This window comes from Manis javanica, chromosome 1, assembly GCF_040802235.1.
Source record: "Manis javanica isolate MJ-LG chromosome 1, MJ_LKY, whole genome shotgun sequence".
NCBI classification, from domain to species: Eukaryota; Metazoa; Chordata; class Mammalia; order Pholidota; family Manidae; genus Manis; species Manis javanica.
In genome coordinates this window covers 201,397,479-201,411,414 of record NC_133156.1, presented here as the reverse complement: position 1 = coordinate 201,411,414, position 13,936 = coordinate 201,397,479, and the positions used below count along the sequence as shown (strand labels likewise).

Here is a 13,936-nt window from a genome sequence, read left to right as displayed (position 1 = left end):
AGAGGAGTGGTGTCTATTCAAAACCTATAGAGACGATAGCATGAGTGAATCCTCACTGAATGGACTCAGTAGCTTCCCATTAAATGTCACATGGAAGATCACCTGACTTGTTTTTGCTATAGTGTTTTTTGTGTTATGAAGATGGACTAAAAAGAGATGACTTCTACAGTATATTGACTACTCATTAATATTCAAACATTTAAGATACTAATCAGAAACTGCAATTTCAGATGAAGGCAATCCACTTCAGCTTCATACACCAAAAAGTCACCTCGTCCATGCTGAATTGTGAGAGGACAATAAGGCTCAGCTAACATTGCGTGTTTACTGCAGAAAACCTCATGATTTTTATAAAATACACAAAAGAGTTGTTTAACTAGGTTCTGGTTTCTGCTGGAGATCTTTGGATTCCCTTTCCTTTTCCCAGTCCATAGCAGGACTTTCTATAGGTAAAGCAGGACCTAGGGTCTAATGGAAGGTTGGCTTGTTTATAGTGCAATGAAGAAATAGGGTGAGTGGTTGGGGTATCATTCTGAATCTCCACCTGTGCCCATCACGAGAAGGGGGTTTGAAATCAAATTTTGTTTTTGACCATGTTTCACCCCAACATGAAATACATTCTTGATTCCCCTGCCTATCCAAACTATAAACATCCTTCAAGACTCCCACAATCTTACTTTTTCTGTGCATCTTCCTTGTCTACTAGATCTCTCACTCACTTCACTCTCTTGGACTCAAATGTGCATAGTGTAGCTGGGCCCCACAATTTAATACCTTATTGCTCACAATCTATTACACATTTCTAAAAATTGTTTTGGTTTGTAACAAACTTGAGGGTTTTATACAGTCTTCTATGGCAAGGACTCTAACAAACATTTCCATGGGGACACTGAATATTATGGTGGCTAAGAGCACAAAAGACTGAAATTAGACTTCCTTCATTAAGCTCTAGGCTTTAATATTTGCTAGTGGTGGGACCTTCTCAATTACCTGCTCCAAAATTCAGCTTCCTTTTCTGAAAAATGCAGATAATAAAATTGCTTCCTATAATGTGGAGATAAAGCTCTCAAGATGCATCAGGCACAAACTAAGTGCTCAGAAAATGTCAGTAATATTATTAAAATAATGATAATAATAATTATTATTTTATTATGCCCACAGAGCTTCAAACAATCCTGAATCATACTATGTATTTGTAAAGAGTAAAAGTTACTCTCTGAAAGGTGATCAATGTCTCCTACCACAAAGTATGGTTACATTCAGCCTTTCAGAACAGTATCTCCTTGTATTTACTAAAACTATAGCATTTTAAAATTCCCTTTAGGACTCTTCTGTATACATCTATATATTGAGCAATGTAACATCCAGTATGTTCACATAAATGGGAGACAGGTTAAGAAAACTCAAGCACTGATCGTTTTTCACTGATGCTTACCTGAATCAAGTTTATATGATTAGAATAATTTTTTTTGAATAAACCAGAGTATTTCACTTCTTACCACAACAACACATATGGCTAATCATTAATAAATTCAAACTTACTGAACATTACATTTTAGAGTTCTACACCATTAAATGCTACAGGAATCTCTGGGTCTGGCAACCAAAAGAAGCCGGGTTGTATCCAAATGAAAATAGGCAGCTTTTATGGAAAAATATTCATTCAAGTTGAAATTCAAGGGCTTCCTGCTTTTTCTACCCTTGTTCCCCAGTAAGTTCCAATCCTATCAAAAGTTACAACAGATAATGACAGCTGAGAATGAAGGACAAAATTACTGATATCTTTTAACCTGATAGTTTTGCTCAGGTAAATATCAAGTAAGCTTACCGGACAACAAAAGGAATAGCTTTTTTCAACATACAGACTCATTTTGTTTTTGCTTAATACAGTTTCTCTCCTGTGGCCTACTTTTTTTTCTTCGTTTTTCCTGTGATGTTCAAACAAGTTGCCACTGTACACAGTAACACCAAAGGCATTTACGTAGAATTGAGCAAATCATTTAGCTTAATTCTCAACCCAATATTTCTTTGTGTTTTACTTTCTTTTATAGTTAATACCTAATTGCCCATGCAAACCTTAATTGTGAATTAGTTACAGACTACCAAAAAAGGACTTAATTCCTTCAGAATGTTCCATGAGTACCCTCCTCCCCCAATCCTATATTAGCAACAGCAGAATACTGCATATAAAGCTGTGTCATTTGACTCCACCAACATCAGGTCATCAGCAAAGGGACATGGAGTCTGGACCTGAAATGATGAGATCATGAGTTAAGAATGATTCTGGTGACAGTGATATTTACCTCTTTGAGACAGCCCATAAAGTTGTTACTGACTGGTGACCCTGGAAGGTCTGCTGTGCTGGGACTGCCTCCAACATAGAAAAAGTCGTCAGACCCAAGCATGGTATAATCTTCTTGTGTGTAGCCCGTTGTGGTAAGAATCCCATCCACTGATATTGTCACCTAGATAACAAAGCACAGGGAAAGGACACGCTATACTCAGACCTAGATACTGTAATCCTGGGATATGCCTGTTATGTGTTTTGTTTTGTTTTATTTTTTCATTTTGCTTTTTGCTTTTTTTTCTGTTTGTTTGTTTTGTTATTTTTAGACCTATGGCGGAACCCATTTTCATGTCTGTTTGAGGTTTATTCTTGGAATCTATTCAACTAGCCCTAAGAGACTAAACTAGTTAGAGAGTTAGCTGATTATTGAACTAGTGTCAGCATCATCCCTACTGCAACTCAAAAGTTACTTAGCAGACACAAAAATGGTGTTAGTAAAATGCTTCCTAGGTTAGTTTTGCTGGTGTACACATTAGTAAAGTTTAGTCGTCTGTTATCAGCTAGTCACAACGTGCACCTTGTTAACAGAAAAGGCGCAAGCTATTTCCAGCAACGCCACTATTTGCACTATTGAGCAGCAGTTGTTCAGCATGCAAGTGCCTAAATACATGCCAGGGGAGGAAGGGCAAAACAACAGTGAAAGCAGCACGCGCTGATGTGCACATGCAGTGGGGCCAGTACGGTTCAGAAAGGAAAGGAGAGAAACAGGGGAGAACCAAAGGAAAACACAACTGCTTTGTGATGACGTAAAGATGAGAGGGTGTGGCATCTCCAACATTCCCAAATCAAGTGTGCATGCCATGCATCATGAATGGTTAGAGACTGGCTGAGCTTGCGGTCACTCGGGCCAGCCACCATTTTGTCTTATCCCGTGTTAACCACAGCTGGATGCAAAACGTTCGAAACGTTAACGATGCCCCTACAGGTGAGTTGGAAAACAGAAGTTGACAGGAACAGGTAAAAAATAAGAAGGTCAACAACAGATGAAAAGAAGGAGGTCAAAGTAAGCAGAAGAGTACCAACCGCAGTTCCTCTTTTGTTAATGATGTCTACAGTTAAAAGAAAGAAAGAAAACACACGGCAAACCCAAAATAAGAAACAATTAGAATGATATCTACCGAACAATGTAGTTTGTTTACCATAGCGTGTCCAATGCCTGAGTGCTTTGTGGAGAAGGGGGGAGAAAGGAAATTAAAAACTGTGAACAGAATAACGATCGTTACTTAAAAAATATGATGGTCTCTACCATGTTAGTACATTTTTTGATTCAGGTAACGGTTAGTAGAATGAAACATTCCATGAATGACATGTTAGTTATTAAGCATGTTAGTAACATAGAAAAAGGGCAAAAAAATTTTACAAGAAAAAAGCAGACTAACAAATAGGCCTCCCACAGAAGTAATATTTTTCCTGCCAGTATTGTTCATAACTTGCTACTAGGTAGAAACAGACATATGGCAATGTTCCCTTTGCCTCCCTGAGTACATCTGACAGACATTTAAAAAGTCTAGAAGGGATTCAAAGGCCTAAAGCTCATCAGCTGACCACTGCCGCCTATGACCATAAGTGATTCCCTCCCCCACCCTTGCCCACCCCAACCCCAGAAAATTCATAGGAATCAGTTGGCATTGCCCTACTACTCAATTTTACAGCATACAAGGACTCCTCCTCAACTCCAAAACTTCCTTCGGTCATATTGATGGACTTTAGGGTCACAGTTTACTGCAATGAAACAAAGCAAAGATCCTGACACACAGAATGAGTAGAATGGATTTGTTTTTGATCTGTCCTGCCACACATGCACCCCGGCTGTATAACCACGGTTTCCTCTGTGCTACCAATTTGTAGTATGGTTTGTAACCTGAGCAAAGGCAAATCTAGAAAGTGGGCTCCTCAAGCCCCACCCTTCCTTCTGCACTTCTCTCAAATGAGCCTCCGGTCTCTTGGCGAGAATCTGAGAGAAAAAATAAAAAAGGAAAACCAAAGAGACAGACTTACAGGAAATCTGTTGTCTAAAGCTACACTGATGGTGGGCAACTATCTCCCAAGGCAGGTATGAAGCATGCAGGGCCCCTCCCATGCCAATAAGGCCTCTTAAAGGTCTTTGAGGGTCTCCAGAATCCCTCAGTTCTACTTGTCTGTCTGAGCTAGGCTAAATCTACACTCCCAAAATTCCTTTTTGCTTCTCTACTTCGGATAGTTTATGCCTCTCAGAAGCAGGAAAGAAAAGGTTAGACTGTTAACAGCTCAGAAAGAAGGGCTGTTAAAGTAAGAGGAAAACCAGAGACAATCCAGTCATTCTGCAACTGTTCAGAGAAACAACAAATATGTTAAGGATATTAGTTTGAGATCAGCATGTACTGCAGAGAAGTTAGTCACTGTCAACACTTAATAAAATGATACAATATAATATCATAAAATTCCAAATAACCAAAACTTAAAATGTTTAATATATAAGGACAATCTACTTACTTTTATCTCTGTATAAATAAATTCTGTAATAGTATGTCTCAACTAGAAACATACAGTATATGTGGACCCATAAATTTACTAAAGAATTGATACTTTCTTAATGATAGACTCTTGCAAGTTTTTTTTAAAAAAGCACAATCAAATAAAAATGGGCACCTAGATAAACTGGCTTCTCCAGAGTCATTGGGGTTCAAATTAAAGTGTGCTAAAAATAAATATACCTTCATAAACAGATTCAAAATTTGTAAACCCCCAAAGTCACTTTTCAGGGACTTCTCTTGTCCCCATGTCAGAGGTGGAGGAGGCAGTAGGGATTGATACAATCCCAAATCACAAACACACTTTTTTGTTGTTGTTTGTTTTTTTGGTTTCTTTTTGACTACAAAAAAGGAACTGTGATTTAATGACCCCAATGTGCATGCTTCCAAATGATCACCATGAAAACTATAATTTAAAATCAAACAAACAAAAAAATCAAAACACAACAAAATCACACACATCACAGGAAGGGCAGGTCACAGGGATACCCTTGCAGCCCTCTGGGAAATTGTAATATGTCGCTGTATCAAAATAGCCTTTGGGCCCCAAGAACTTTCTAGATGTGCCCCTGCTCAAGTATGGCAGGAAGATTCATCTCAGAAGAAGATAAAGCTAATTTTAAGTGACTCTGAGGAGCCCTATATCATGTTGTTAGGGTTGTCAAGTACCACACATACAGCTATAGTGAGAAACAAAGCCAGTTCTCTCTTATCCACTGCGCTGTTACCTGACGCAGATTCCTGGTGACTTTCACATCATGCCAGGCATTATCATTAAACTTCCCATTCACGGGCTCCACTAGTGCTTCAAAGGCCCCTGATCCCAAATTAATGACCAGAGAGACAGCTCCATTTTTCAGGGCAAGATTGACATAATCAGCTGATTTCCCAGTGTGAAGCATCAGTCCATTCCTCTGAAGGGTTTTAAAGGACAGAGTTATTTCATCACTGCTGCTTTGAATGGGGTTTTGAGACAAGTCGTAGCAGAAGTATTCAGATCCCTTGAAAGTGGCAATATATTCTTCTTTTCCTGGAGGAAAACAGATACATGCGTGCATAAGTAAAGAAATATACTATGTAAATAAGTAGATCTTAACAAAAACAATAATCAGTCCCCAAATGAAGTCTTTGTCTAATTAACATTCTGCTGTCAAAGACAGTCAGATGGTACTGTAGATGGCAGTATAGTTTTAATAAACCTTAGCTATAGGGCCATCAAATGCAATAAATAGCTAAAGCTGACATTCTTTAAAATTCAATTAATTTTTAAGTATCACTGCAAGAACTCTGATCAGAGAAAGTGGTTCTGTGAATCTCCGGGGCACAAATCATGTACCATAAACACATATTGGATGGTTCTACTTTATTAGCAACAATGGGTTCCAATGTGTTTGCAAATTCTCTCCAACCAACTGAGGCATCATTTCAATTTTCAGTGAGACATTTATATTCAAAGATCTTCTCAGTGAAGAGCCAAATATTTTCATCACTGAGAAACCATAACAAATTATTGGTGAGGGGAAAGCAAAGAGGAAAAAAAGAAGAATTGGTTTGGAATTAAATAGATCTCCTATAGAGCATACACATTTTTTTTCTTCTAGATGGTGAGAGCATGATAGAAAGCTTAATGGAGTCAGCTGGATTGTTGATTCATTGCCTGATTTTACCAAGCAGATGGGTAGGGCTGGCTTATACAAAACTGGTAAGAATTCTAGCTCATCATCATGGCAATAGCATATAAATGAAGTTGCAACATTTTCTATACATTTCAGTTTTTCCATATTTAGTAGCAACAATGTGGATGACACAAGATGTTAGACAGATCAAACAGAAATGTGGCTGTTTGGAAAGAGCATTCTTCTCCCAATATGAGTTTGACCAAAGGAAGAATATAAGCCAAAAGCTCCCTCAAGTTCAAGTTCTTAAGTTGTGATGGTATTGTGCCAAGAAAAATGAGAATATCTGACCTTCAGTCACCTTCTGATAAACTATCAACATAGAATTGTAAGTGGCACTGGGCAATCTTAAAGATCATATACCAAAAGAGATCTCACTCTTACCTTGGCAATAGGTTTTTACCTCAGGGCTCTTTTCATTTGATAGTCAAATAACTCACGTCTTTGTATCAAAGTTCAAATTAAGGTATCAGTGCACCAATGCCTAATGACCTGACTCCTTGGATGCAAAAAGTACCATAAGAGGCTACAAGTAGACAAGGCAGGGCACTGAAGAACCTAGGGACTTTCCAAGAGAGTGAGCCCTTGAGGAATAATCATTGCCTACTAGTCAACTACTAGTCAACTACTAATCAACTACTAGTCAACTACTGATGAAGACTAGTGTCAGGTCAAACCCACCACATTCTGAGGCACAGTTATAGTAAGGGTAACCCAATCCAAACTATAGGGGTTGTTCCTATTCATACACTTAAAACATTGGTAGAGCACCTCCTAAGTGTTAAGCCCAGTGGTAGTCTTTATGGGTAATGGAATGAATAAGGCTGATCTAATTCATGTTCCTGAAAGTTTGCAGTTCAGGTGCCTGCTTTCCTGGTCAATTCAATGTGACAACTGGCTTGACATTGGGATCCAGCACAATTAAATATTTCTGATACACTCAGGAAAAATGAAAGTAAGCCAAAATATGAATTTAGACCTAGCTTGGCTAATTGCTAACTGCATTAGGGGCAATTATGCACCTCTTAAAATCTCAGTTTCTGAAAGTGGTTAGTGATATCAATCATTCAGGGTAAACTGAGATAATGCCTGTATAAGCATCTGACAAAGTTGGTAGGCACTAGAAACAGTAAATGTTTTCCTGTCTGCCTGCCTAATTAATAAATGTGATAAATAATCTAAAACAAATAGCATATGTCATATTTTACTATTAAATCTAGAATGTTCTCTTTAAGATCAGAAACAGACATTATTAACATGCTGTACTTGAAGTCCTAGCTAATGAAGGAAGACAATACAAATATAGGAGCATTATGAAGATTTTAAGTGAAAATAACATCATATGAGCAAATATTATTCCATACATTGAAAGACTAAAATAACCTTAAAAAAATACCATGTTTAACAGGATATTTCAGATTTCAGGGTTCCAGGTACTGGGACAATCAATATTTTAAACATATATAAGCAAATCTATAGATTCAATGAAATTCAATAAAAATTCCAATGACTTTAAAAAAATAAATTTGAAAAGCTGATTCTCTAATTTTTGTGGGAAAAACAGCCCAAAAAAGCCATAATATGACAGAGAAAGATGGTGAAGGAACTTTCTCATGTACACATGGACATTTGTTAGAAAATTATGTTAATAAAGACAATGCATTAGAATACACAAAAGGGGGATAATAAAGATAATCATACTAATAGAAGAGGAAGGAATACTTCCAAACTCATTTATGAGTCCAGTATTACTCTAACACTGAAACTAAAAACACCACAAAAAAGAAAACTACAGAACAATATCCCTGATGAATATAGCCAAAAACCTTTCAACAAAATATCAGCAAACCAAATTTTAAAATATATCAAGAGGATCATTCATCATAACCAAGTGGGATTTCTTTCAGTGATGCAAGGCTGGTACAATATCCACAAGTCAATCAATGCAATGTGATAACCACATTAACAAAAGGAAAAATAAAAACCATACGATTGTCTCAATGGATGCTGAAAAAGCATTTGACAAAATTCAACATCCATTCATAATAAAAACCTAACAAATTGTGTAGAGAAGGGACATACCTCTACATAATAAAGGCCTAGATGACAAACCCACAGCCAACATTATACTCAATGGCAAAAGCCTGAAAACTTTTCCTCTAAGATCAGAATAAGACAAAGATGCCCACTCTCACCACTTTCATTCAACATAGTACTGGAGATCCTAACCATGGCAATCAGATAAGATATAGAGATAAAAGGCATCCAAATTGGTAAGGAAGAAGTTAAACTGTCTCTATTTGCAAATGACATGATACTATATATAGAAAATCCTACAGACTCCACCAAAAGACTGTTAGAACTAATAAATGGATTCAGCAAAGTTACAGGATACAAAATCAATATACAGAAATGTGTTGCATTCCTTTATACTAATAACAAACTAGCAGAAAGAAAATCAAGAAAACAATTCTATTTATAATTGCATCAAAATTAATAAAATATCTAGGAATAAATATAACCAAGGAGTTTAAAGACCTTTAGTCTGAAAACTATAAGACATTGATGAAAGAAACTGAAGAATATACAAAAAAAGAGGAAATCTCTCCTATGCTCATGGATAGGAAGAATTAATATTGTAGAAATGGCCATCCTGCCCAAAGCAGTTTACAGATTCAATGAAATCCTTATCAAAATACCAATGGCAAATTTTTACAGAACTAGAAAAAGTTATTGGAAAACGTATATGGAACCACAGAAGATCCTGAATAACCAAAACAATCTTGAGAAAGAAAAACAAAGCTAGAGGTAACATGGTCCAAGATTTCAATCTCCACTACAAAGCTACAATGATTAAAACAGTATGGTACTGTCATAAGAACAGACCCATAGATCAAATGGACAAAATAGCCCAGGGATAAGCCTGCATATATATGGTCAATTAATCTATGACAAAGGAGCCATGAATAAACTATGGGGAAAAGACAGTCTCTTCAATAAATAGTTGAGAAAACTGGACAGCTACATGTGAGAGAATGAAACTAGGCCACTATCTTACATCATACACAAAAATAAACTCCATATGGATTAAAGGCTTAAATGTAAGATATGAAACCATAAAACTCTTAGAAGAAAACATAGGCAAGAATCTAATGAACATCAACATGAGAAACTTCTTCCTGGATATGAGTCCATAGGCAAGGGAAACAAAAGCAAAAACAAACAAGTAGGATTATACCAAACTAAAATGTTCTGCACAAAAAGGCAACCTACCATATGAGAGAATGTATTTTCAAATTATATGCCTGATAATGAGCTAATATCCAAAATATATGAAGAACTCATACAACTCAGCACTAAAAAAAAGTAACCTAAATAAAAAATGGGCAGAGAACCTGAATAGACATTTTTTCTGAATAAGACATACAGATGACTAACAGAAAGATGAAAAGATGCTCCACATCACTAATCATCAGGGAAATGCAAATCAAAACTATAATGATTTACCACCTCACACCAGACAGAACGGACGCTATCCAAAAGACAAGAAATAGTAAGTGTTGACAAGGCTGTGGAGAAAAGGGAACCCTCCTGCACTGTTGGTGGGACTGTAAATTGGTCCAGCCACTGTGGAAAACAATATGGAGGTTCCTCAAAAAACTAGAAATGGAAATACCATATGACCCAGCAATTTCACTTGTAGAAATTTACCCAAAGAAGACAAAATCACTAATTTGAAAAGATATGCATACATATGTTCACTACAGCATAATACACCATAGCAAAGATATATAAAAGGACCTAGAAAGTATTATGCTAAGTGAAATAAGTCAGGAAGAGAAAGACAAATACCATATGATTTCACTTCTATGTAGAATCTAAAGACACAAAAAGAACAGAAAAGAAATAGACAAATATGGAAAACAGACTACTGGTTACCATGGAGAGGGGGCTGGAAGATGGGTGAGATAGGTGGAGGGGATAAAGATGTATAAATTGCAAACTCTAAAATAAATTAGTTATAGGAATGGAAGTACAAGATATAGAATGTAACCAAAAACATTACAATATCTTGATGTGATAACAAGGGGAACTACAATTACCCTGGCAAGCATCTAGTAATATATATAATTACTGAGTCAATATGTTTTACATCTGAAACCAATATAATATTGTATAGCAACTTTATTCCAATAAAAAATTAATTAATTTTAAAAAGTAATCAAACTAAAAATAATATTAAGCATATCTGAAAATGATTTATATCAACTCAGTCACTGCAGATAAGTGAAGAAAGTATAGATAGATCAAGTAATGGTTCTGAGACAACTGGTTATCTATTTGAATTAAGTGAACTTGAACCTTAAATTATTTTATTTATACAAATCAATTCACCATGGACTAAGGATATAAATTAGTGAGCCAAATCTGTAACTATTTTGTAAGGCAAGAAATTATGATACTGATGGATAAAGGATTTGTTAAACAGGCATAAAAAGCACTAATAAAATATTGATAAATTCAATCACTTTAAAATTAAGAATACCTATTCATCAATAATGCCACAAGAAATAGCAAGAATCTAAATAAAAAATTTAAGAGAAAATATCTTCATGCAATTTTAATCTGCAAAGGACTATAATACAAAGTATGCTGATTAATCAGTATTAAAAAATAAACAACTGGAGAATGAGCAAAAGAAAGGTACAGTGATTTCATAGAAAAATAGATATACATTTGCCCTATGAGTAAATGAAAAGATGCTCAATCCTGTCAGTCTTCAGAGAAAGGCAAAACAGTCAGATTATTTTCAGATACCATTTCAATGAAGTCATAGACTTAACAAAAAAATGAAGAGAAAAATTTCAGATTTTAGAAAAGCATGGGTAAACAGTAATTCTTGTCTATTGCTAATGACAGTGGTGATGAGATGGAAATTGACAAACTGCCATATAAGCCCTGTTTGGCATTATGCAATCCTGTGGAAATGTCACATATTATAAAGGTCTTAGTACTTAAAAAATGGTTACCATAATTGATAAAAATAACATTCCTCAATTCTTTTCCATTCATTTCTCTCTGATTATTTTTCCAAACATTTGATTATAAGTAGTCAAATGAATTCTAGGTCATATACATACATATGGATCAGATAAAGAGAGACCCACTGATATGAAAATCATATTTGCAAATTTTCATCCCCATTGAATATTCAGAATAGGTCTCTGAAAGACAAGGAGTTTTAGAGACCCTCCTCGGGTCCAACCCTTTAATTTGCATTATTCAGAGAGTAGGTCCCATGGAATTTAAATGACTATCAAATTCAGAATATGTGAATAACAGAAGCAGGACTAGAATTTAGCCTCTGACTACCCTTAAATAATAAAATAAGAAAGTTTCAGGGCTTAAAGCAATTTGGTCTAGTTAAAAGGCTATATCATTTTATCCAAGTGACCTCATATCATTCCAAGTTTGCATAATATAAAATTAATCTTGACAAAGGATTTGTTTGCCAGATAATGTGGCAGTCAAAGGAAAAAATTGAAAACAGAGTTTGAGATTTATTAGATGACAAGCTTTGAAACTATGAGTTTTGATGTCATACACCATGATATTGTTATTACTTAAAAATGAAAATATATCACTCCTTTTATATTATTTAATTTCAAATATAGGGAATTCCAATTTGCATTAATATTTTTGGAAAAATTCACTCTGTAGAATATATCATTATGTAAAAAATCCATAAATGTGACATGAATTTAAGCATACATAATATTTTGCTATGTTCTTGTGCATGAAAGAATATTTATACTATAAGAAAATATATAAATTAGTCTACTTTCTACACTATGAAAGGACTATACTTTCTCCAATTCTTTGTCTTCTATGGCATAGCCTTTGACATTAAGTTGTGTGCTATGTCTAATGCAAATACCAAGCAGCACAGTGAAAAATAATTTGTGCTTCCAGGCTGAAAATTTAAAGAATGGACTGATGCCCATTTGAAAATATAAGTCCCAAGTATCTTGTGCACTTCTAATATATGCTAAAACAATGAGTATCAAAAAGAAATTAGATACACAGCAATATGCATTTCAAGAAATATTTGTATCCAGGATATATAAATAATTATACAAATCAATAAGATAAAAAAACTAGAGAAAACATTTGAACAGACACTGTATGATAAAAGGATAGCCATATGAAAACATGTTCAACTTAGTCTTCAGAGAAACTCAATCTAACCCACAATGAAATATCAGTACATTAGACTACAATGAATAAAATGAAAATGAGAAAGACAAAAAATGCCAAGTGTATGTAAGGATGTAGAGCAACTGGAACTTTTATAAGCTACTGTTTGGGACTACTTTTTTATATAGTTTGACAATATATTTTAAAGCTGAATATCTACTTACCCTATGACAAAGTAATTCAACTTGTAAATATACAACCAACAAAATGCACACAAAGATCATCGAAAAAACACTGGAATATTTACAATAGCACTCTGCATAATAATCTCAAACTGAACCCTACTGAAATGCCAATCAATAGTAAAATGGACAATAAATTGGGTCATAGTTACACAATGGAATATTAAACATCAATGAGAATATATTACCCACAACTATGCACAAAAAATATAGATAAATCTCAAAATAATAACACTGAGAATAGAAATCCAGACACAAAGGTGAACATGATTCCATTTACATAAAATTTTTAAAACAGGCAAAACTCATCTCTACTGTTGTAAGTCAAAATAATGGTTATTCTTGGTAGAGATGAAGGGGGAATTATATGTGTTTGTGTAATTCCTAGTACTCAAACTTTATTTCAATAAAACAAGTTAAATAATCCAGTTTAATTTGGATGATTGAAAAGAAAACAAATTCATCTGATAAAGTATTTTCTTCCTGATTAACAGGATAATATGAGCAAGACACTACTACTCCTATTAATACTACTTTTGCTAGTAAAAACTAAAATAATGGCAATAGTAATAACATAAATTATGTAACATTTAAAACTTTTCAATGCATATTAATATCCCTTAACACCATTTGCTTTTCAGAGCAACTCCTAAGGTTTAGTAAAAAATACATACATGCATACATATATATATGTGTGTGTGTATATATACACACACACATATATATATGTATATAAGTATATGCTTCATGGATACATTTATAACTGTTTGAAGGACCAACCATACACTAAGTATGCTGAATAATGGATCAATGTCAAGATCAATTGGGTCTCCATTACTAAACACAGAAATATTGTGTTAGAATTACAGAAACAATTAAAAAATAAAATATTAAAAAATTGAAGCATTTTTCTAATATTCTGTATTAAGTTTCTTTAATGTTGCTGTGCAATTGGAAGAAGAA

The 13,936-nt window shown here is 34.7% G+C and overlaps 1 protein-coding gene across 23 annotated transcripts in view; it reads right to left on the bottom strand.

Annotated features, from left to right (window-relative positions):
- Positions 1-13,936, bottom strand: part of NRXN1 (neurexin 1) — a 1,077,010-nt gene that overhangs the window by 657,827 nt on the left and 405,247 nt on the right. For 11 of the 23 annotated variants that reach the window (XM_073213366.1, XM_073213327.1, XM_073213337.1 and 8 more), the window contains 3 exons: positions 5,586-5,887; positions 3,466-3,510; positions 2,304-2,465 (listed from right to left, as the gene is read on the bottom strand). In XM_073213366.1, coding sequence (XP_073069467.1) covers positions 2,304-2,465; positions 3,466-3,510; positions 5,586-5,887 — 509 coding nt within the window. The remainder of the gene's footprint in view (positions 1-2,303; positions 2,466-3,465; positions 3,511-5,585; positions 5,888-13,936) is intronic. The other 12 variants (XM_073213331.1, XM_073213342.1, XM_073213350.1 and 9 more) reach the window with 2 other exon arrangements.